Consider the following 21,161-nt stretch of genomic DNA (forward strand, 5'->3'; position numbering starts at 1 on the left):
GCGTGTGTGTGTGCGTGCGTGTACATGAATGTGTGCGTAAACCATTTTGCGAAATACCAGGACGTCTCATAGACGTTAACGAGATCGTAAATTATTATTTTAAACTCTTCCAATAATAAATAGATCAAGATTTTAATTTTCATATTTTTTTTTTTTTTATAAAAATTACACCAGGTACATTTTTCATTACAGATTTCTATTTTAAGAAAGACGCAGAACACATCTTGTCTCAATTTATCGAGCTTTTCGTAAACTTCATTATCAAACGTCTTACGTAATACACGTGCGCGCGTGAACGTTTTGCAACGCTCAAACGAAACAGAGTTCTTAATTATCGCGGCTGTTGGCAAATCGCGCCTTCGATCGCACGAATTTCACAAGTCTCGGTCCGGCATGAGGAACTTTGATCCATCAACATCTGACCGGCGAAAGGCGCAAAAAGAAACAAATATCGCAAATATTCTGTCTGGTATTTTTCCACCGTAAATAAAGAAACGTAAATCGAACGCGATTTCAGCTTTCGACGGCGTGGAAAGACAATAACTCCGATCAACATTAATACGGGTTAACGCCGTGAATTTTACGCAACTTGTACCTAGCCCGCGTACATAGCTCGATATAATTCGAAGCACTATTTACAGTTACACTTTGGAGCGAGAGTCTTTTCCGGCTCATAACCGAGAATGTTCGTAGATCGGCGGCCGTGCCGGAAATCGCGGCAACTCCAACGTTGGCAATTGGCCATCGTCGTTGGTAAATGTGCTATTGTCGTAAGCCGGCGGAGATGTCCGCTCCATCTCCTTGTCCACTTTTTTCTCCACCTCCGCGGGGCCGTCCATTAGGAACATGGTGAGGAAGAACATAATGGAACCTACGTACAAAGTATCATGATACCATCGTCCGACCACGCGCTTCTCTTCCGTGACCAAAGTGTCGTGAGAGCAGACTTTTACTGGTTTTTCATAGCTGTTTTATTTAGATATGTCAGCTTTATATACGTACGTATAATAGTAATGATTTTATGACCGAGAATTAATTTTACGAGAGTCATCGGGACTTGTATTAAAAGTTCCCAATGACATAATTGGGATTACGTTTATACGATTATATGGTGGCGGTAAGAATTAATTTGCCAGTCCGTTACTTACTGATGCCATAGAAGCCAGCGTAATAAATATACAACGATTCCCGGAAACCGATGGCCATTCTGGTGGGCTCGACGAGAATTGGTAAGTTTCCGCCAATGTTATTCATGACGAATAGAAAGACGCCGACAGTGGTCGATCGCAGATTCAGAGGAACGATTTCCACGACAATGGCGAACACTATTCCGAACCACATTTCAGCTGCAAACAAAGCGACAAGATCATCGCCAAGTCAATCAGGCGATCGAGATAAATATATCGTTCGACATCGATTGTCGTTGAGCTGGAGTTTTTTTTTACAGCTTTCAGTTTCGCGACGCGAACGTCGCGTCTTACCGAAAAAATAGGAGATCGCTAACGTGATCATGGCCCAAAGAGGATCGAAGTATACCGAGCCGAATGCGAACGGCGTCGCGATTATCTGGCTGATCGTCAAACACGCTACGCGCGAACGAATTCCCATTTTCGCCACGAATTTGTCGCTGATTACCCCGCCGACCACGACGCCGATGCTGCCGATGACGATCGTGACGGCGAAAAGCCACCAGCCGAGATCGTAATCCGGGAAGTAGTCTCTGTAGTACAGATCGCAATTGTAGGCGAAACACATGCCGCCTGGAAAAGAAAAGCGACAATTTAATCCTGCAATTTGCGCCAAACGGCACGATTGGAAAAAGATTGTGATATAGATTGGAGTGATTGAAGTGAATCACTCGATTGAAGAGGGAAACAGGACTTTCCATTGCTGATGGAAATTTTCCGAGAAAATGGAACGGAGTTGTTGTCCGTGCTGATGTGCGAAATTTGTTTTCGAATGAAATATATAATTTCAGATATAATTAAAATATATATAAATTTATGGTATAAATAATATCAAGATGTCTCTGATAAGAGAGACTTAATTACAGCTATTTGGGTCAGGATAGGTAGGATCGCGATTAATTTCCCTCTTCAAAAATCGAATGTGAATTTCAAATTTTACAGATTTTTAGTCTCATTAGGCAAAATATTCAGAGGGAAGAGAGTAAGTATATATCACGGCGAGGCGAATTCGTCGGATTAATGTAAACTCGTAGATCGCTAATGTACCCTCGATATGTATCTCAATCCTTTCGCGTCAAGGTATTGCCCTTTACCGCAATGTCTGATGCTGGCGGCGAGGCATAAGAGAATAATGCGCGGTTGCAGTAGCACTTTCCAAACCGATACTTGCTTCCCGTCGCTGGTCGTCTCCTCACCGATCGTCTTCCTTTCCGGCTCCGTTAGCGTCAAGCCTGTGAGGACTGCGATGATCACGCCGATCACGCCGGCTCCGTAATAACAGGTCCTCCAGCCCTGCCAATTAACGGCAACAATCTGATTACGTTAATTCTTACGTTATTTTTATGCCTAAATTAACATTTTACTTTCATCACTGACTGATTATTTTTGCTTGATCCTAAAAGTTCGATTTTTACGTTTATACTTTTCCATTTAGCATCGTCGGGAATATCCCGTTGAATACTATCGAGGCAATTCCGATTTAATTCACCGTGACCTTCATTATGCTTTTCTTCCGCGCGGAAATAATCTCGGATGTATATTGAGTAATTATTCGCCGGAACAAACGGCTATGATAATCAACATGAGAGAGAGAGAGAGAGAGAGAGAGAGAGAGAGGGAGAAATAAAAATACAATACAAATACAAAGGAAACAATATCGATCGGACGTTAACTCACCAGATCCCAGGCGTTCAGTTCGGGCACGTAGCGACCGACCGGAAAAGCGATGCCGTAACCGCCGTAAATGCCCCAATTGAAAATGGACATGACGAGGCCTCGCTGCTCTTCCGGGAACCAGTCGGACAGAAGACCGGTCGCCAACGGATTGCATCCCGCCTCTCTGCGGTGTCCGGATTCGGATTTTAATGTAAAACCAACGCGGCGCGATCGATCGTGCCATTCGTTCGTTCATTTGCGAACGAGTGACCGGAAGTGGAAGCGCCATTATAGCGAGGACTTACCCCGCTGCCTGGACCATCCGCAGAATGACGAGCTGCCAGTATTCCAGCACGGCTCCGCTCAGGATGATCGCGACGCTGAATACCAGAGTGCAGACCGCCAGCAACCTCACCCTGGGGAAAAAGACCGAGAGAAAAAGAGCACGAGGCGTGATAGCGTGATCGGCCCTCCCGACATGTGTGTAATTAAGTTAATTCGATCCGCCTACCTGTTGTATCTGTCCGCCGCAACGCCCAGGATAATACCAACGATCGTGAAGACCGCAATGAAGCTGGGCCCCGCCAAGATTTGATAGTCCAGACCGAGGCCGCTGTAATTCCACTCGCAGTAATAGGACCCGTTTAGTTCCAGGGATCGACAGCTGCGGCAAAACAAAGAGCCGCGTTGTTGACACACGGGCGAGGCGAGAGCGAGGCACGCGGCGCGACGTGGATGACGAACGCGATAATCGCGATGCGGGTCGATCCGCGTGCGGCGCAAGATCCGCGTGCGATCGATTTGCGACCCCTTGTCCGCGATTACCGCGTGTAAATCCCGTACGATACGCGCTTTACACGCGCGGGATCCTCTCCCGTGAATCACGCGCGCGCGAACAATTATTCGCGGCGCTCGGTAATCTTTCCGGAACGTTAACGGCGGCTCTCGAACAATCTCGGCGCGCGGAGTCGCGTGTCCTCTCGCGGATATCTCGTAACAGTATATCTCGTCTCATTATCGACGCGTGACTTAGCGGTATTAAGTCGCGCGCGATGAATCAATCACCTACAAGGAAATCGAGTTGTCACAGGAGGAAAACGGCAATCTAAGGCTAATTGCGGTTACAGTTACAGTACAGCCGGTACACTTTTCCCGACCGGGAATTTCTGGGCGCAGGTGGCATCGACGGGACTTACTAGGTGGAATTCTCCGCGGTCTCGCATCGCACCGGAAGCTCGGCCACCGTCAGCGTCGTCGAATTGAATTGGCAGGAAATGTCGCCGTAATGCAGGTCCTCAGCGATGGCTTTGCTCGTCACGCCTTATCGAGAGGTCAACGTCGTTTAGTAAAGTCAGATTGAAAAAAAAATCCCAACATTTTAACGTTTAATATAATTTAATTAATACATTAATACACAAATTAAAGAGACTCAATTCCGATGAAATATCATCACTCGAAATTCATTAATATGTAAGTCAAGATAAATTAATTATAAAATACAGAAATATCTGTTGAAACTTACCTATTAAAAAATGGCCCAATTCTCCTAGGACATAGCCGATCGACACTATGGCTAACGCGTAAGGCTTGTAGAGGAACGCCAATTTTTGCATCACCGAGCGGAACATCCTTGCCTGATCTGAAAAATGCGTAACTCGTAACTAGAGAATCCTTCTGTTGTTTACGTTAAGATTACACGCCGCCGTAGGATTATATAATTAGCGTGCGACGAGAATTATAGTTGTCGCGTTTGTCGACGGATACATCAACCATCGCGCAATCGATACTTTTATCCTAGTGAGCTTGCATTATTCGGATAGAATGCGGATAAACGCTGCATGCAATAAATTACAGATTGAATTGATACGAGATAAGTCGTAAGTCGTAGAGTCTTCGAACGCGCCTGAGAATCCTAGTTTTAAGAATTCCCATAGAGTAGAGTTCCCTCTTGTCTCGTTATGTTAAGTCGGATTCTTAACGTATTTTTCTCGGAACACCATTACGTCTAAATTTTTTCAACAAGAAAAGACTTATCTTGCTTTATCGACGGCAACTCGCATCATTCATGAATATAGAAGATGCCGATCGCCGTTCGACGTGCGTTCATCGTCAAAACGGGTACGAGCAAACGAATTGTGAGCGGAAACGCAGCGGGAAGACTGCCGTTGCGAAGCTTTATTATTCACGATCGATCGGCACGAAGTAGCATTTTAATTTCAATATCCTGGCCGAGGTAGCGGCTACGCCGGTGATCAAGGTTCAAGGTCTCTCCACCGGTGCGATTTACGTATAATGCTGATCGCGAGAACGGCGCATTGCACCGATCCTAAAAGTAAGCGAATGGATTCCGCGTGACACGTTCACCGGACACCAGATCCGGGACATAAATGGAGAACGGATTAATTAGACACAGATGTTGCACATGCCTCTCGTCTAAGGAGTAATCGCTGTCCCAGGATCGCGCAGGAAGACCTCTCGTCTTTGCGAAAGATGGGCGAAATTATTTAAATCGTTTCAATTACGAAATCTCACATCACGTGCATTTGCAGATATCTTATCTTTGATTTATAATATAAATCTCAAGTATGCAAATTAGGGTGAAATAATTATACAAGTATTTACGTGTGAGATATGGATGTTAAACCGTCGCGAACTTTATACGGCAGGTTTTTTTTTTTTTTTTTTTTTTTTTATATATTTCTTTACGTCGTCGTGAAAGGGTTACTAGGTACAGGTTAAAGGATCGATGACGAGCAAGGCAGACGACAGCGCACGTGTCACGTCCCGACCCGTGGAATCTCGCGTAACAGAAATTACACGATCGTCATCATCGTTATCATGATTTTATGCGACGTCGTGTTTTATCGCACGTGCGCGAGTATCATCTTCGGAGGAGGAGCGAATGGGAAGGGAATCGTGCAGTTGCGATAACGAGCACGGATTGAAAAGCTCGTATTCTTGCGCACGAGCGTGAAGCTTAAGAGCCACACCAGGCCGGATCACCTTGAACCAAAATCATTGAGATGGAACGAAAATTATCATTCGCATATATATATATATATATATCGTTATTATAAGAAACGCTTGCAACAACAAGCGCTGGTCAGAATAAAACTCATTGTCTCAACTCGCAAGATGGAAAAATGTCTCTCTTAGGTCAGCCACATCCGTGATAATTATCGACTCTCCATTTTTCGTGGAGAATAATTCTGAAATATCTTTTCTAATTGTCTTGTTTCGCTTTAATATTTTTCGTGGTCCATCGAATCGATTCGACGATTTTTACGTAAGGTGAATGAAGCAAAGGCGAAATTGACGAAGTCGAAACGAGAACGTCATAGGTAAAATTGATCTTGAACGAAAATCGTCACGCTTCACTTGACAAAGGATGACGAAGGTATTTTCGAAGAAACCGACGGGAGACCGACAAAGCCATGACCGTTTGCCGAATGTCCCGAATGGCACGATCGTTCTGACATCGATAAAAAAAATTTAGCGATTAGATACGCTTGAGGAATTCCTTCGATTTCTGTGACTAGCCGATCATCTGTGGCGAATGCCAAGGTATATAAATGTAAACTTGGCAATGGGGACGGCGATCTCGAAATGCGGACAAAATACTGTTTTTTTCGCGACGGTTTCGATCGGCAATTCCAGAAATTGCCTCTGTCAGCGACGAGGTACATTCGATGCATGGAGAAGCGAATCTGTAATTTAAACCGTTGTAATTACACGCGCGAATGGCGTGCTGATACAGCCGGCGATAAGCAGGCGAAGCATAATTATTTGCCTTGGTTGAGGGAAATAATCGCGTAGCCAAATCTCGTCGGTTCATCGGGACTAAAAAGCGCAATTGCAGTTTACAGAAATCATCGCGAGGATTGTTGTGGAACGAGACGGAAGTTATCGGGTTAATTATCATTCCTGTAATTGATTAACGTAAAAATCCTTGGCCGCTGTCGCGCACACGTGCGATGGATAATAGATGGACACATAAATAAGATCGTAATAAGCAGGTGTACTACGTGAAATTACGCATTATATCTTTTCGCGGCATCTTTCCACGCGAATAAAGCCGAGGTAATAAAAATCCCATTGCGTTATTCCGCGCGTGTGGGATAATTCGAGCGAAAAGGTTACTCGTCACTATCCTCCCATTGCATCGTCAATATTTCGCCCTATGAAAAATCATCGAAGATCGATAATTGCTGTATAACGTAATAATTGATAATTCGATAATCGCCGAGCGTCATCTATCGATTAAAGCGACGTGACAGTGCGTATTTTTTTATGATTCTTTACTTTTTTTTTTTTTTTTCTAATCACAGCCATATTTGTACGAATCATTTGTTTGACACAACAGTCTTGTGAAGCGTTTTCCTTTTTTTCTACAATTCGACGAGTAGTGTGTGGCGTGTAATTAACAATTAATCTTCATTGCGCGAGATTGCCGCATTATTGCACAGCGAGTAACACGTGTGTCCGCCGCGATCAATCGCGACTCGTCGGATAATAAACTCACACAGGGGAAGGCGTACCTTCAAGACTCTACTCGTGAAAATTATCCGTTAATTAGTCGCGACGTGACACCGTTTGCCGGTGCGATCCTAGATTACCTTTGATCGTTTCTCGCAATTAAAACCTTCGAGTCCCACAATCGGATTTGTCTCCCACGCTTCAGAGGGTTGAAGTTACCTCATCACTGTTTGTAGAATCTCATTGATTGAATTTCCTTCAAAAGAAGATATCGAGATAATGCGAGAAACGAATAATAAAGCGAAGATCAGAGCTCTAACTAATTTAAGACTTTAGACCAAGACCAAGAGCTTAAGTGTTCTCAATGTTTATCGTTGCGGTGAAAATTGACGAAAGGACGCACGCTTAACTTGGAAGTTCGAACTTTAATTATGTTTCTCGGAGCCGATTTCAGCAGATTATACACAGTAAAATTGCGAAGCGCAGAAAAATAAAGTAATATACGACGTTGCTGTGTATCCAAGGGAACGACTGTAATAATTTACATCGTAAAATATAGCTCGTATCTATATCTTATTACGCCATTAGTTTGTATTACATCAACGCCGATTAAAAGAGAAGTATTTTAATAGCCAGAAAAAAATCGTTCCGCAACGTCAACGTAATGACGAGACGGAACGGAATGGACGAAAAACTATTTATTGTTAATAAACGACCGCGTAATTGCATTCGTTCGTAGAAACTCAACAGATAAAATCCAGCCATCTAATTCTCTTTATTATCTCGCAGTTATGTAGACGAGAATTATTTGTTTTGAAAAATCGTAGAAAAATACTCATATCACCGCCAGATGATCCTTTTAATAATAACTTAAAAATTTGTTTGCGATAAGCAACAACGATTCACTCGAAGACTCGAAATGCAGAGTTATTCACTGTGCGCTCACGCGTCGCCGACAATTAGCGTAGGAATAGGAAAAAAAAAAAAAAAAGAAAAACAAAAAAGGAGGAGATCCGCGTCAAGGCGAAACGATGCGTGCATCCTGCTCGAGTAACGGGCGAATAAAAACACGAAGGACTGCGGACAATAAATTTGAGCGAGTCGCGCGGAATACATGCGATTAGCATGTACGAGAAATTAATTCATGTTCAATTTACACGTGTATCCGATCGCGTCTTGATTTACACTCGATCCGAGATAATCCGCCGACGTGATACGAGGATCCGTTTTTTTTTCCGTTTTTTTTTTTTTTTCCGGAGATCCCCTTGTACGGCGCGCGATTTTCGGTGAGCACATATTTTCACGAGTAAGGGTTCGAGCTCGGCTCTCCCTTTCGATACATTATTTATACATCGCCTCGGAAGGAGAGTTCGCGCGCGCCGCAGATCGATTAAAAGCCATTCGCCGTACACTCGCTTTCCCCGTGGGGAGGAAAAAGGGAGCAGCTCCCCGTGTTTTCCGGCCGATTGGATTTAATGATTTTTTTTTCCAGCGTCACCGGGAGGGAGATTCCGCGGGGCGACGGACAGCGTCGTCGCTTAATACGGGGGGAGGGAGGGGGGGGGGGGAGGGGGGCGGGTGCGTTCCGCGAAGCGTGCAAAGCCCTCTCACGAGTCTTCTCGCCGGCGACCTTTCTTCGGTGAAAGTTTTATACCGAGAGCGAAAGAGATAAATCTCCGATGTTAGCGGATTAAATTCCCAGGCCGGCGCTGTTCCCGAAGTAAGTGGAATAAAATTTAATTGCGCGAAGCGAACGCGCGGTAACGCGTGTCCCGTTCTGCAAATAGTGATAATTACGCACGGTCCCGTAAGCACGCGATCGCAATCAGAAGTGAGATAACAGGAAAAACTGGTAGCTGAAATAAGCAAGCGGATTATCTCTGTTATGCTTGAATATTAATTAATAAGCTATTTAAAAACGTATCAGATTCTCATATTCTAATAAGCATATATTACGTAAACTATCAAGTTATCTGCGAATGCGTCTGATTCACAGATGTAAGTACGAATTCAAGAATTGAATAAATTTTATGTTTATCACTCGATTACTCGACTATGAACAATTTATTGATTATTGGCGTTCGTCACATCTCGCGAATCTTTGATGACATTCCTTTTATTTTTGTCCTGTCTGCCAAAGTGCTGCATTTGTTATATTCCAATCGGAAATCTTCCTCTTATGCGTGTTCGCAAGATTATTATTAACGAGATTACATTAACGTAGAGATTAGGACGATTGATGGTCAATTTGACGTGAAATATATGGAAGAAACGTACGATCTATCGCGACGTCGTACAATCCTCCAAGCCGTCTCGACAAAGCGATCTCGAGAGAGTTTTAATTAGAGACCTACGCTAAGTTGAAGGCTGAACGGACGTTATGGGCGTAGAATGTGCGTCGGCATTCCGGATTGGACGCGGATCTAACAAGCCTCTCGCGAGTTACGAGCCTCCCGCAAGTAGCGCGGAACAACAGCGCAGGCGATAATTGCGCGCGCGTTTAATTAAATTAATCGCCGAGACTCGCGCCCGAACGAGAGCGCGAGTCGAGACGCACTTGCGATTTCACGGAGCAAATCGGAGTGTCAATCGTTATTCGAATTTACAAAACTGTCGAGAACTGTTTCGGTCTCGGACTAATCTTGAAGAAGCGCGCGTCTCAAGAAGGATGCGTGTCTCTGAAAAAATTCTCTTTGAAAAAAATGAATTTACTTTAATTTATTGTCTCTCTCTCTCTTGTCGAAAGAAAAATCGAAGAAAAATCACCAGTGAATTTAATAATTTCTGCCATGCGCGGATTTATATTCCTGTCCGTTGACATTCCCGCGTTTTAAATAGTGCGGAACAACGAGACACGTCAACACAAGTATTTCGTATGTCGTTGTATTACGTATGCAGGGTTTGGCGTGTATTGTTTTTCCCTCGTACGTTCGCTCAGTACTTTCACCACGTGTTTTTTTTTTTTTTTCGCGTTCAACTCCAATTTCAACTTCCAATTGTACGAAATCCGGCTTGCCAAACGTAATACAAATCGATCACTTTAACTTAAGCGTAAAACTGTGTAATATGTCAAATTAAGTGCTTGACGTTCCGTTAGAGCAAGTTTTGTTAAAATTGATATTGGACAACGAATATGAAACCGATAAGAAGGGGAGTGATGATTTAAGGGCGCTCTGTATATTACGGCACAGATAACTCGCTACAAGAAAAAGTCAGAAGAAAAAGGTAGATCGAAATCCCCGAAATGGAACGAAGAGATATGAGACGTCGTAATATTTTTATATTAAACCTTTTTTTGGCAAATTTTGTCTTGTCCATTTTCGGCACACTAAGCTCCTCGCTCGTGTCGTCTCTCAAACGACATCCGACGACGAGCTTAGCGCGTTCGATCTGTTCGATCGTTAAATAAATCAGCTAGTGATTAGAAATGATTTCGTTTCTTGATTTCGCGGGAAATCTCGTCGGAACTCGACGGGACCGCGGGAGAGTACTCACGAGTATCCTTTCGACGAGTCGCAAGTCCTCGAACTCCAGAAGGGATCGACTGCTCCGTGGATCGGCCGCGTGACGCGTGACGACCCGACGACGAGGGGGGAAACCGGAGGGCGGAGGAATCAGGTAATTGAGAGAAGAACGGAACGGTCCCGCGGATCGATCCCTCCGCGTGCAGAAGGGTGGAGCGTCAAATGAGACGCGAGCTTGTGATCGACGTACATTTATAAGAAAGTGTCCAAGGATCGGGCCTTCCTTCCGTGCGTTCATGCGGAGGAAGAAGGGGGCAGGACTCGCGATATGGTATGCACGTGCAATTACACCTCGCCTCATGGTGGGAGGCCACCACCACCACCACCATCACCACCACCACCACCACCACCACCACCACCACCATCACCATCACCATCACCACCACTACCACATCACCGTCTCGATGGAGATACTCTCGATCTTCGATTTTCAAGGTCGCGGCGTGACTTGACCGCTTGCACCTTACTATTCGTTACATCATCGCGCTGGAAAACGACGCGGGAAACGAAACAGAATGGAAGAAGGAAGTGCGGGGAGACGCCTCGCCGCGCGGAAACGTAACGGCGGAGTCCTTCGGAGCGCGAAGTCACGCGCGTTGGCGGCAGAAAATGTGTATGTCGGCTGTTTCATCTCCGGATGACCGACGCGACCGTACTTGGAGACGCTTACGCAAGAAGCGTACTTACAGGACGCAAGGTCTTATAGGACACTGCCTTACGACTGGCACTTAACGGTCCTACCGATATAATTTTAATATTGCGAAATTACCACTTCGGTGATTCGACCATCCGTTCTTCAGTCTGGAAAGACGGACTCGATCTCCGTCGATCGTTCACGGAGCACGAGCGATAGGCGGCCGGAGGTGATTAACCCCGCGGCTCGAAGAGCGGCATGTACGTAACTAAGTACACAGACACCTGGCATGCGATCGCCGTAACATTGACACACTTCCCCATGCCGCTCTCGTGTGTCACGGCTTTTAAACGTGGCCGCTCTGTAATGAGAAAGGCGATTTGTCGTCTCGCCTTGAGAGGCGGAAGCGGGACGCGCGTGTGCCCTATTGTCATCAACGATCGCGATAGTTAATCGGAGAAATCGTAATCTTTGGATGAGATAGTAGCCGAGAGATTATTTATCGCTTCGTCTTCGACAGCCCGACGCGTCTTTGTCCGTGCGTTTGATTTAGAATCTCGCAAGGAAGAAATCGTGTTCGTTTATCCGAGCGATTTTATTTAAAATTCACCCAATCTCCCTCTCGGATCTCTTAGGTTCCGAGATTGTGAGCGGTGTGTTTGCGCGATCGGAATCAGCCACAGGGAAATTTTTCTGCCGAGCCAAATGTAACGGAAGCCCAGAGTTATGGCATTGAAACGCCAATGAATTTAAAGAAACTTGGTTACGACAGTGATCGAACAACTGTCGGTCCATTCTCCCGATCGACAGTCGTTTCCTCGAAATTGTCGAAAGGAAAATGGGAGGGAGGAATTCCTTGGAAAAGTGTTATAAACTCACTTTGATTGTTTCTACTTCTTGCTGCAGTTTAAATAGTGCATTACGTGCGTCCCCTCTCTCTCTCTCTCTCTCTCTCTCTCTCTCTCTCCCTCTCACCAATTCAATTAACGCTACGACCTGCCGATATTGCGATCGCCTTCAACTCCGCTTTCGATTTCCCTCCGCTGTAAAACACGTGACAGCAACGTGTGACAGGCACGACAATCGATGTTACCGTTGACACTCGCGACAGAATCGAAAGATGCAACTGTCGCAAAACGCCCGCGGCGCGTGCATATTCGTGGAAGGCCGCTGGATTCGCGAGCGGAAAACCTTCGTCCCTGCAACAGCGCCGGTAATTAGTCTCTCGGAGAAACTGATTACGGGATTTAATATAGTCTATAGAGCGACCTCGACCTGATTTTTCACCAGCGACATGGAATTTTGTTGCCAATTAGTTCAAACTCGCTGTTTTGTTTCAGAGACGGCACGCTTCTCGCGAAGGATTGTCGCGATAGTTGCGGCTCTATCTGTAAATCTCTTCCGTCCCTCCCGATAATTTGAACGAGTAGTTTTCGCATCGATATTTCCTCCCGCGAATCATAACCTTTTTGGCGTAACGCGATAAATGGATAAAAATACGAATGTTGATGTAACACACGTAATATTATATCAAATATTAATTATCTGACTCTCCTCTTGTTGACAATCGGATCAATGACAATTCTGTTAATTGACTAATTAGGACTACTCGCCACTCGGGATTTTTCCGGGTGAGATTCAAAAAGAGAAATCGCACTCTCGGGGGAGAGATTCGGTGAGAATTAAAGGAGCGCGCCCTCAGTACGCACTCTCGTTGTTATCGACCATCAGAAGAGGAGGCCGAGCCGAGCTGACTCGAGCAGAACCGAGCGACACCGAATTGGGAATACAGAGAGGCGAGCCGCATCGCGAGTCGTTCCTTCGTCGTCCCAGGACCTGGATCCTGGTATCGCGGATCGCCGGTATTCCGGATCGCCGTTGATCGCGATCCCGCGGGATCTCACGTTCGTGGCACGCTCACGTCTCGGGAACAAACCGAAAACCGGGTGCGAGGGACGTTTTATATCACGTTAGACGAGACGATTCCGAAATTCCGCAGACTCGCACTGTGTTTACATCTCCCGGAGGAATACCGTGGTATGACATTTCTGCGTGGTGGTTCTGTTCCGTGGGTACACAGTGAGGAGCATCGGTCGAATCCGCTAAAACGAAGACCTCGCGAGAGGATCGCTTGTATGTCAACGTCCGGACATCCCTTGCGTTTCGTGACTCTTCACGATCCGTCGTGTCGATGTTCCGCGCGTTAATGACAATTCATTTCCAGAGTGACGGTGGTATAACGGTGGTGTCGCGATGTGATCCATGGCGATCGACCTGCGACGTCAATCAATTCTCATCTCTCGATCTCTTCGTTCCGTCGCCTTTCGTAATCACCGATTCGCTTGAGCTTGGCGATCTCTCGATGTCAATTTGACTTCGTTCCTGATCCTCGGTCCTGAGCGTACGACGTACGAGTAATCGTTACGCCCGACGATTGATTCTTGACCAAATTCCAGCGTGATCTCTAAATGTTAAACCGGGATGCGAACGACGACGATTTCCCGAGTCGCCGACGCTCACATCTCGTGGCGAGTGCCACGAGTGTTGCAGATCTCATTGTCGCGATTTTATTGCGTCGTTATTGCCTGAGATAAAGCGAGACGTGTTACCGATTCAGGTTTACAAAAACGAACCACGTCGCGAATGCTGATGACGGGATCCTTGATCGCTGCACGGGATGAGAGCGAGGATTTCGGTTTTACGAGCTGCGATCATGCTCCGTGATGATCCACCGTGGTGCAACTGGCTGAGTTTCGGCAGCTCCTAGTTGGCGGGGACCATGGCGATTGTTTGGCTAGGCAGCAGCATAAACGCGAAAACGTAAGAGCTCCGCCTCATCCCTCGCGACTTTTTCATCCCTACGGTCCTCCGCACGGGCGAGATTTAAAATCGTATTTCCAACATCTGGAACATCCCCCCCATCTAAATATATGATATATTCGGCAATGTATACGTGTGCGTTCGTGCTTGCGTGTATGTGTGTGTGTGTGTGTGTGTGTGTGTGTGTGTGTTATAATAAACCGCTGCATCATTCCGTTATCTTCGAGTCTCGCCGACAGCTGCGTTATTACCGTCGTACGTAACATAGCGTGAAAAAAATAAAGCCCGCTTTGCGCGCGGTTCGTTTCTCTTCGATCAGCCGTTCTTCGATCAGCCGTGCTGAAATAATGATATTCCGATTGAAAGGCAACGAAACACGAAGAAACGCAAAATTATTAATACTTTTTGCAAAATCATCTGGATTATCAAGCGTTCATGTTCGTTGTTTTAATTAATCGAAATTAATTTATAATTGGCTCGAAAATAAAATCCGATCGTTTAATTCTTCCATCGGCTGTCGAGTCTGCCTAGGATCTCGTTAAGTAATGAGCTCGCGCTGAGTATCTATTTTTTTTTTTTTTTTTTTTTCATTCTCATTCGTCTCATACCTTATCTGTTATCTGAGTCCGGTGGCGCAAACCCACGTAATTATCGGCAGCTTTAACGTTACGTGGGCCGACGCGAGAATAATAGCCAAGGTCAGGAGCGCGGACAGTGCTGAAAAACGAAATATCGATTCAGCATCGTGCCGCATCAGCCGCATTTTCCCCTGTGACGCACATCGTTGCAACGCCGCGAGATGCATTCAGCATCCACGTAGTGAATATCGCACACAGAATGCATGCAGCCCCAATGCGCGACCGTCGGGTTTTCAGAGCACTCGACGGCGGGTATAACCAGGAGTATAACCCGCGACTAAAACGAACGTTCGTTTCCCCCCCCCAGAGAAACTCAAACGACTCCCCCCTTCCCCCTCGCCTTCCACCTTCCTCGCCTCTGCTCGCCGTCTCCATCATCCCGATCATCTCTCTTCGCATCCGAGTTGGAAACATTGATCATTTTGTTTTCAGAAATTTTATTATAGCGGAGAAATCCGCTGTAATTTGTCGATTTTGTTATTTATTTTTTTTTTCTTTTTTCTTCCCGCCTGGTCCCGGATTTCCCGCGAATTCCGCGAGATCATGAATTATGCATTGCCGTTAGATATACAATTTTATCTGCGAAAACTGGTTCACCTTCGGTTTACCGGCTACACCCACCTAGCCGCAGGTTGTTTTTTTTCGATAAATTTCCGTCGCGCGTCAGAGTTCCAGCTTCCATCGAAACTCTCTTACAATGCGGCACGCGCGTCAAAATTACGGAAAATCGACGAGATCAAACGAGATTCATAATCGGCCGGTGTGCAAAAACTCGATCGTAAATCGTTCGACTTTTCCGAGCGAGATTGAGAGTACTTATCACTACTTCTCATAACTTCTCTGAAAGTTTCTTTCAATAGAGACCCTCGATCGACAAACGCTTTTCGAGAAAGCTACTCGTGGATTGTTGTACTCGAATATAACAAGTCACACGAAATGGAACTCTTGCGTGTCGAAGAATTTTATTCGAATAATCGTCAACAAATCCGCGAACAAAGATCCGCGAGGATTTCATCTCGCATCGCTTTGTCACATCTAACGCGGAAATAAACGGAGAACAGACGAGGCTAATCGGCTCTCTCGTTTTCGAGGCTACGCCAATTCGTGCCATTGGAATTCCATTGTTTTGCGAGCAACAGCTAGAAAAGCTTGTCTCGATCTCATCTAAGAGTTTTCTCATTAGCTCAATGAAAACATGAGAAATGTGCTAATCCAAGGATCTGACAGTTACAAATTAGAATACCAGAATAAAGGCAAGAAATAAATCCGATCGCTTCTAATTACCGATGGTCTGATAACGGGGTCCCACGCGCGTGTGTTGCTGGGAAGATGTGTGTGTGTGTGTGTGTGTGTGTGTGTGTGTGTGTGTATATGTGTGCTGTAAAACAGGTGCTGGTGTTACAACGAGCTCTCGCTCGTTGCGTAAGCAGATAACAATCGCAATGTATTCGCAACGAGCGTGTCGCACGGCGATCACGCTCCGGTATACCGTTTCCTCTTTTTTATCTTCCCTTCCCGCCGAGGCGGGAATTAAAATCGCGAATGACGCGAATCGTGGACCCGTTTCACGGGCGAATTTACATTCGTCTTGGACTTCCAGTTTTAATCGGCGGTCGCCGATCACCGATCGTCGATCACCGCGATTGGACGAAGCCGTTCGACGAAGGCCGTACGTCTCATTTATTTACGCCGACGGCTAGCTCGCTCAGCAAGTTCTCGTTCAAGGCTGCGCGGGTGACCGCTACGGATTTTTATTCTCCATTCCTTTTTTTTCTCTCCCTTTTTTTTCCCTCCATCTCGCGTAATTAGCACGAATACCGAGTATCGCTCAATTGAATTACGCCGAGACGGTAATCTCGTGTTAGCCGACGTCCTTATCTGACGTCCGAAGGACGATCCTTGTGGAAATGGATAATTGTCATTTTAATACTTCCAGATGTGTATCGCAAAGTCTCTGTATCTCATTATGGCGTTTGGTATGAAAAGTCCGTTTCCTTATTCTTACTTAGGTGACCGACTCGCAGATGAGAGGAACATCGATCGTGACTGGCGGCTAATGCCAACCGTAATGAGATCGTGCGAGAGGACTGATAGCACGTGAGGAGGTGCATTACTAATCGAGCAATCGCGAAACTACCGAAACCGAAGCCGGCGGCGGGATGGGTTCCTTGCCGAATCTTCACGAGCTGTCCAAGCTAGGGAGCCCGACGCACAAATCGGCGCCGATCAACGCTCACGGTCCGATACGATTGCCGTCGCAGCCACCGCCGTTGGCACACACGCATAAACGCGCGAGAAGTAGCGGGCATCATCACTCTACTCTGGGCGACAACGATGCCATGTTGGAGGTACCGATGACGCATAGATCGATCCTCATAGATCGATCGTTGATTTCGAAAGATTTAACTGGACTTAAATCTTAAATCTTAAAATTCCAGATGATTTTGATAATAGGTCCGTTCTTCCTTTCAGCTGGACTTCTCGCACAGTCTCGTTTCCTTTTTTTCTTTTCCTGTCCGACATGGAAAGAAAAGAAAGAAAGAGGAGAAAGAGAAGTTTGGCTAAAAAGTTGGCTAAAAAAGAAGAATTAGACCGACCTAGTGGCCGAGATTAGGATTCGAGGTTTTACATTAGGCGACGTACGAATAATCGAGTCGCTGGGAGCGCGATGTAACGTCGCTTATCTGAATCTGAAGCTAGAACTAAACTAAGAAAAAAAATGGAAAAAGAAAACCGTGATATGCGCGTATTTGCTCGAGCGTTATCCCCGCGAGCGTTTTACCGTTTTTTTTTCTAATTTTCATCCGCGCGCGGCGGACAATTGTAGCTCCCCAGAAGCTGGTCAGAAGCTGGGCTTTTAAGTAGCCCAGCCGGAGTGTCTCGCCGAGTCACGCCACGCGAAGAAAAGCTTCTTCCCTCCGTCTTCTTATATCCCACGTTTTTCTCCACATTTGCAGCACATGGCGGCGTACTCACCGATCTCCTGCCGATCTACCCGCACCTCGGCGCTGTCCTGGCGACGACGCGACTCCATGAACTCGTCGGCGGGCGCGTCGTCGGTGCGCCGTCTGATCGCGGCGGTTCGCGCGGCCCCGTCTGGACCCAGGCCACCACGTAAGGCGGTGCTGCGCCACATCGCGGCCCTTCTGCTCGGCCACGCGAGCTGCTCGGCCGCCACGCTGCCCATCTTCCCGTTGCAGGCGGGTCTGGGCGCGTTCGAGCCCCGAATGGGTCCGGCTCTCCTTGCCCAGCTCTTCGCGATGGCAGCCGCCACCAGCTGTTTCGCGCCCATCGTCGTGCAACGGCTCGGCACGAATCTCGCCATCACCGCGAGCCACGTGGTCACCGCTATCTTCGTCGGCATGCATCTGTACCCCAAGTGGTACGACACCACGTTAAGTATCTTTGTTATCCCGTTTTTTACTACCGAATTTTCGTGAAAACTTGTCGGTTTGTGAGTAATCGAGTATTCGTCACATTGGTCGTCGACTGTGTGATAAAGAGAATCGGGAACGTAAGCTTACGGACGTATACCGACCCGGGATACGATTTGACAAAAGAATTGGGATAGACAATAGTAAATGTTTTATTTAAAAGATATGCGTATACACCGTTCTCTTGCGCATCGCCAGGTACATACTCGCGCCCAGCTACGCGATGCTGGGCTGCTGCGTCAGCTCGAATTTTCTGGCGAGGATATCGCACATCAACATGTCCGCGACGAGCCTGTCGCTGGTCTGCGCCGATCCTGAGGATCCCGACGAGACGCGGCGAGAGTGTCTGCTGAGAAGGCTTAATCGAGGAATCAAGCTGGCTGAGGATTTCGGCCTCGCAATCGGTACATCTCAACCGAATGTTTTCCTCAATTTCATTTTAGTGTATTATATAAAAATTGTATACGTACCAGTCAAGTATTATATAATTTCAAGTATTTTTATTTGATTACTTTTGCCAGTATAATTTTAATTTGACGTTGCGTATCTAAATGTTTTACTTCTTATCCTGTCCATATTTACAATAATTAATATACGCATTTATATTAATTATTCCTCCGTAACATCTTTCAACTTTTTATTTGTACACGCGTACACATTTTTCTCTTAACTTAAAGCGAACTCGAAGTTGCTTTGTGATCGCAGGTTGTCTCATCGCCGCTATTATCGTCAGATTAACGGATCTGATACCATCTAGTATAATGAATAGCGACATGGGAGACGTTTGCGGGGCCGAATACTGTGCGGAGGAAGTATATTTCTACAACGAATCGCTCTACGTGCCGATCACAACAGGCACGTCGAGGATTCTCGTCAGTATTTGGCTCGGCTTGGCGGTGCTCGGTCTGGGCATATCCTGCGCCTTCCTTGACTCGAGGCTGCAGGAACCCCAGGCGAACCACGATCGCGCCAGCGTCAAGGACATCCTCAAATCCGTGAAATGTGCGTTTCAAGATCCAAAGCTTCAACTTGCGACGCCGCTTACGCTCTTCATCGGATTGGAACAGGGTTTCATCTACGCCGATTTTATAGAGGTAAATGACGATTCAATTCAAAAGAAGAAGACTGTACTCGCTTTATTTAACAGCGTCTATGACGAAATATTGCAATTAATTAGCTCGAAATTTTCGAAATTCAGTTTAATTCGATGAATCTACCTCTCTGAAATTGAGAGAAGAAAAAGTCTTAAAGAAGTTCAATTGTTCAATTTATTTTCGAAAGTCAAAAAATACTTTTCACCTTTATTTATTCGTGGACAGTGGATTTGTGTGTTATTCGCGCAACCACGCCAAGCGAACGTCTATAAATTTTCTTAGATTACATTAGCATTAAACTGGCATTGCATGTTTTCTGAAAATTGAGTGGCTATTAAAGCATCATGTTTTATGCAGGCGTACGTGTTTTGCGCCTTAGGCGGCGCTGATACAGTGACTTTAAGCTTCCTAAGCTTGGCCCTGTTGCAAGCTCTCGCTGCTGCAACGCTCTCGATGTTGCTAAGGCATATTAAGAGGTATTTTGTAGTGGGTAAGTAAAGTCCTAATATCAAATTCAATAATCAAGTACACGATCGGCTAATTATTTGATAATAATTATATAAAACAAAATGGACGAATGCAACATTCTAGAATGTAAGACCGAAAACGAATCGAGATGTAAAGTATACGAGAGATGAATAAAAAAAATGTGGTAGTACGGTAGTTTAATATAGGAAGAAATAAAAAAAAGTGAAATTTTAATTAGTTTACAATTAAATATAGAGATATATAAAGGTTACTGGTCCGATCGTATATGCTAACTCGAATATATTACTCTCGAATCAGAGACAGAAGAAACTCTGTTTCTTGTTTCAGTCGTGGGTTTTGCTTTTCACGCCTGTCTTCTACTTGTTTTGGTCACTTGGAGACCAACGGGAGACGATCCGGCTCTCTTCCACGTCATATCAGCTGCCTGGGGGGTTTGTAACTCTATCTGGGAGACCCTGATATACAGTAAGTACTCCGTTTGATCTTGTCTCAGACAAAGCAAAGGCAACTCGAAGCGAGTTAAATCAGTGGCAGAAACTGCGAATTCGACGTTGCAAAGTTTAACTCAAATTTTGAAAGTGATCTCCGTTTTGTCGGCTCGCGTCTGGATCTCGTCGAAATCTCGTGGCGCCATTCGCCAATTTGTACAACAGCAAAATCAAAACGAACATTAACGAGCAAGCAAACGGGACAAAAGAGACACACTTTTATTCGCGAAAAGAAAGAGCAATAAAAAGGAACAATACTAAAAAATATAAGTATAATGTTTCTTAATTTATACGCGTTCGTTAAAAATTTATATTCGGTAACGAATCGGTACCGAAGAAACGAACGCGAATGCGAGTGGGTGAGTGACCGAAAACCGAAGGAGAGACTCCTCGACCTTTGATTTTTTTTCAGCGCTGGTAATGGGCTTGTATCCGAACGCGTGGCAGGCACCGCTGTCAACGTCGCTCTTCTGGCGCTGGCTCGGCCTGACCTTCGCGCTCAGTCTGCACGGCGCGGTTTGCACCCGTTATCGCGTGCTGGGCCTCGCTGTGACCTTGCTGCTGGCAGTGGTGCCGTACCTGTGGCTGGAGAGTCGTCTCGCGCGACGTGGCAAGACCCTCGCGCCCTTATGACCAGGCGACTCGACCGCGAGCGAGCGCGGGTCCACCAGCGTCGAGACGGCGACGACGATCGAAGTCAGACACCGGGGCGACTGAGAGC

The 21,161-nt window shown here is 46.0% G+C and overlaps 2 protein-coding genes across 12 annotated transcripts; one reads left to right on the top strand and one right to left on the bottom strand.

The window, feature by feature from the left end:
• Positions 1–130: 130 nt before the first annotated feature.
• LOC105432727 (uncharacterized) lies at positions 131–15,206 on the bottom strand. Of its 7 annotated transcripts, none has more exons than XM_089083181.1 (10): positions 14,906–15,206; positions 4,366–4,482; positions 4,040–4,163; positions 3,355–3,507; positions 3,149–3,259; positions 2,865–3,027; positions 2,282–2,480; positions 1,482–1,760; positions 1,149–1,346; positions 131–871 (listed from the first exon to the last, which is right to left on the bottom strand). In XM_089083181.1, exons 2-10 carry the CDS (start codon positions 4,469–4,471, stop codon positions 672–674), a joined length of 1,533 nt encoding a protein of 510 aa, XP_088939307.1. In that variant the 5' UTR covers positions 4,472–4,482; positions 14,906–15,206; the 3' UTR covers positions 131–671. The 7 variants fall into 7 exon arrangements, with proteins under 7 accessions (XP_088939307.1, XP_088939309.1, XP_088939306.1 ...); XM_089083183.1 differs by lacking the exon at positions 14,906–15,206 and adding an exon at positions 12,453–13,109 and having other exon boundaries at positions 4,366–4,477; XM_089083180.1 differs by lacking the exon at positions 14,906–15,206 and adding an exon at positions 12,357–13,109.
• On the top strand, positions 13,307–21,161 carry LOC105432726 (UNC93-like protein). 5 transcript variants are annotated; one of them, XM_089083196.1, is made up of 9 exons: positions 13,307–13,610; positions 13,702–14,297; positions 16,945–17,283; positions 17,893–18,329; positions 18,568–18,773; positions 19,075–19,463; positions 19,821–19,953; positions 20,280–20,417; positions 20,853–21,161. In XM_089083196.1, the coding sequence occupies exons 3-9, from the start codon at positions 17,095–17,097 to the stop codon at positions 21,071–21,073; spliced, it is 1,713 nt and encodes a 570-aa protein (XP_088939322.1). In that variant the 5' UTR covers positions 13,307–13,610; positions 13,702–14,297; positions 16,945–17,094; the 3' UTR covers positions 21,074–21,161. The 5 variants fall into 5 exon arrangements, with proteins under 5 accessions (XP_088939322.1, XP_088939321.1, XP_088939323.1 ...); XM_089083195.1 differs by having other exon boundaries at positions 13,307–14,297; XM_089083197.1 differs by lacking the exon at positions 13,702–14,297.

This window comes from Pogonomyrmex barbatus, unplaced genomic scaffold (genome assembly GCF_055798465.1).
Source record: "Pogonomyrmex barbatus isolate J1 unplaced genomic scaffold, ASM5579846v1 scaffold7, whole genome shotgun sequence".
Lineage (NCBI taxonomy): Eukaryota > Metazoa > Arthropoda > Insecta > Hymenoptera > Formicidae > Pogonomyrmex > Pogonomyrmex barbatus.

Coding starts and splice junctions, on each gene's coding strand:
- LOC105432727 (XM_089083178.1), bottom strand. CDS start 11,144: ATGAGGCGAGGTGTAATTGCACGTGCATACCATATCGCGAGTCCTGCC. Junction 2,481..2,864: donor AACTGAACGCCTGGGATCTG/GTGAGTTAACGT, acceptor GTTAATTGGCAG/GGCTGGAGGACCTGTTATTA. Junction 1,761..2,281: donor CGCCAGCATCAGACATTGCG/GTAAAGGGCAAT, acceptor TTTCTTTTCCAG/GCGGCATGTGTTTCGCCTAC.
- LOC105432726 (XM_089083195.1), top strand. CDS start 17,095: ATGGGTTCCTTGCCGAATCTTCACGAGCTGTCCAAGCTAGGGAGCCCG. Junction 18,330..18,567: donor CCCAAGTGGTACGACACCAC/GTTAAGTATCTT, acceptor GCGCATCGCCAG/GTACATACTCGCGCCCAGCT. Junction 18,774..19,074: donor GGATTTCGGCCTCGCAATCG/GTACATCTCAAC, acceptor TTGTGATCGCAG/GTTGTCTCATCGCCGCTATT.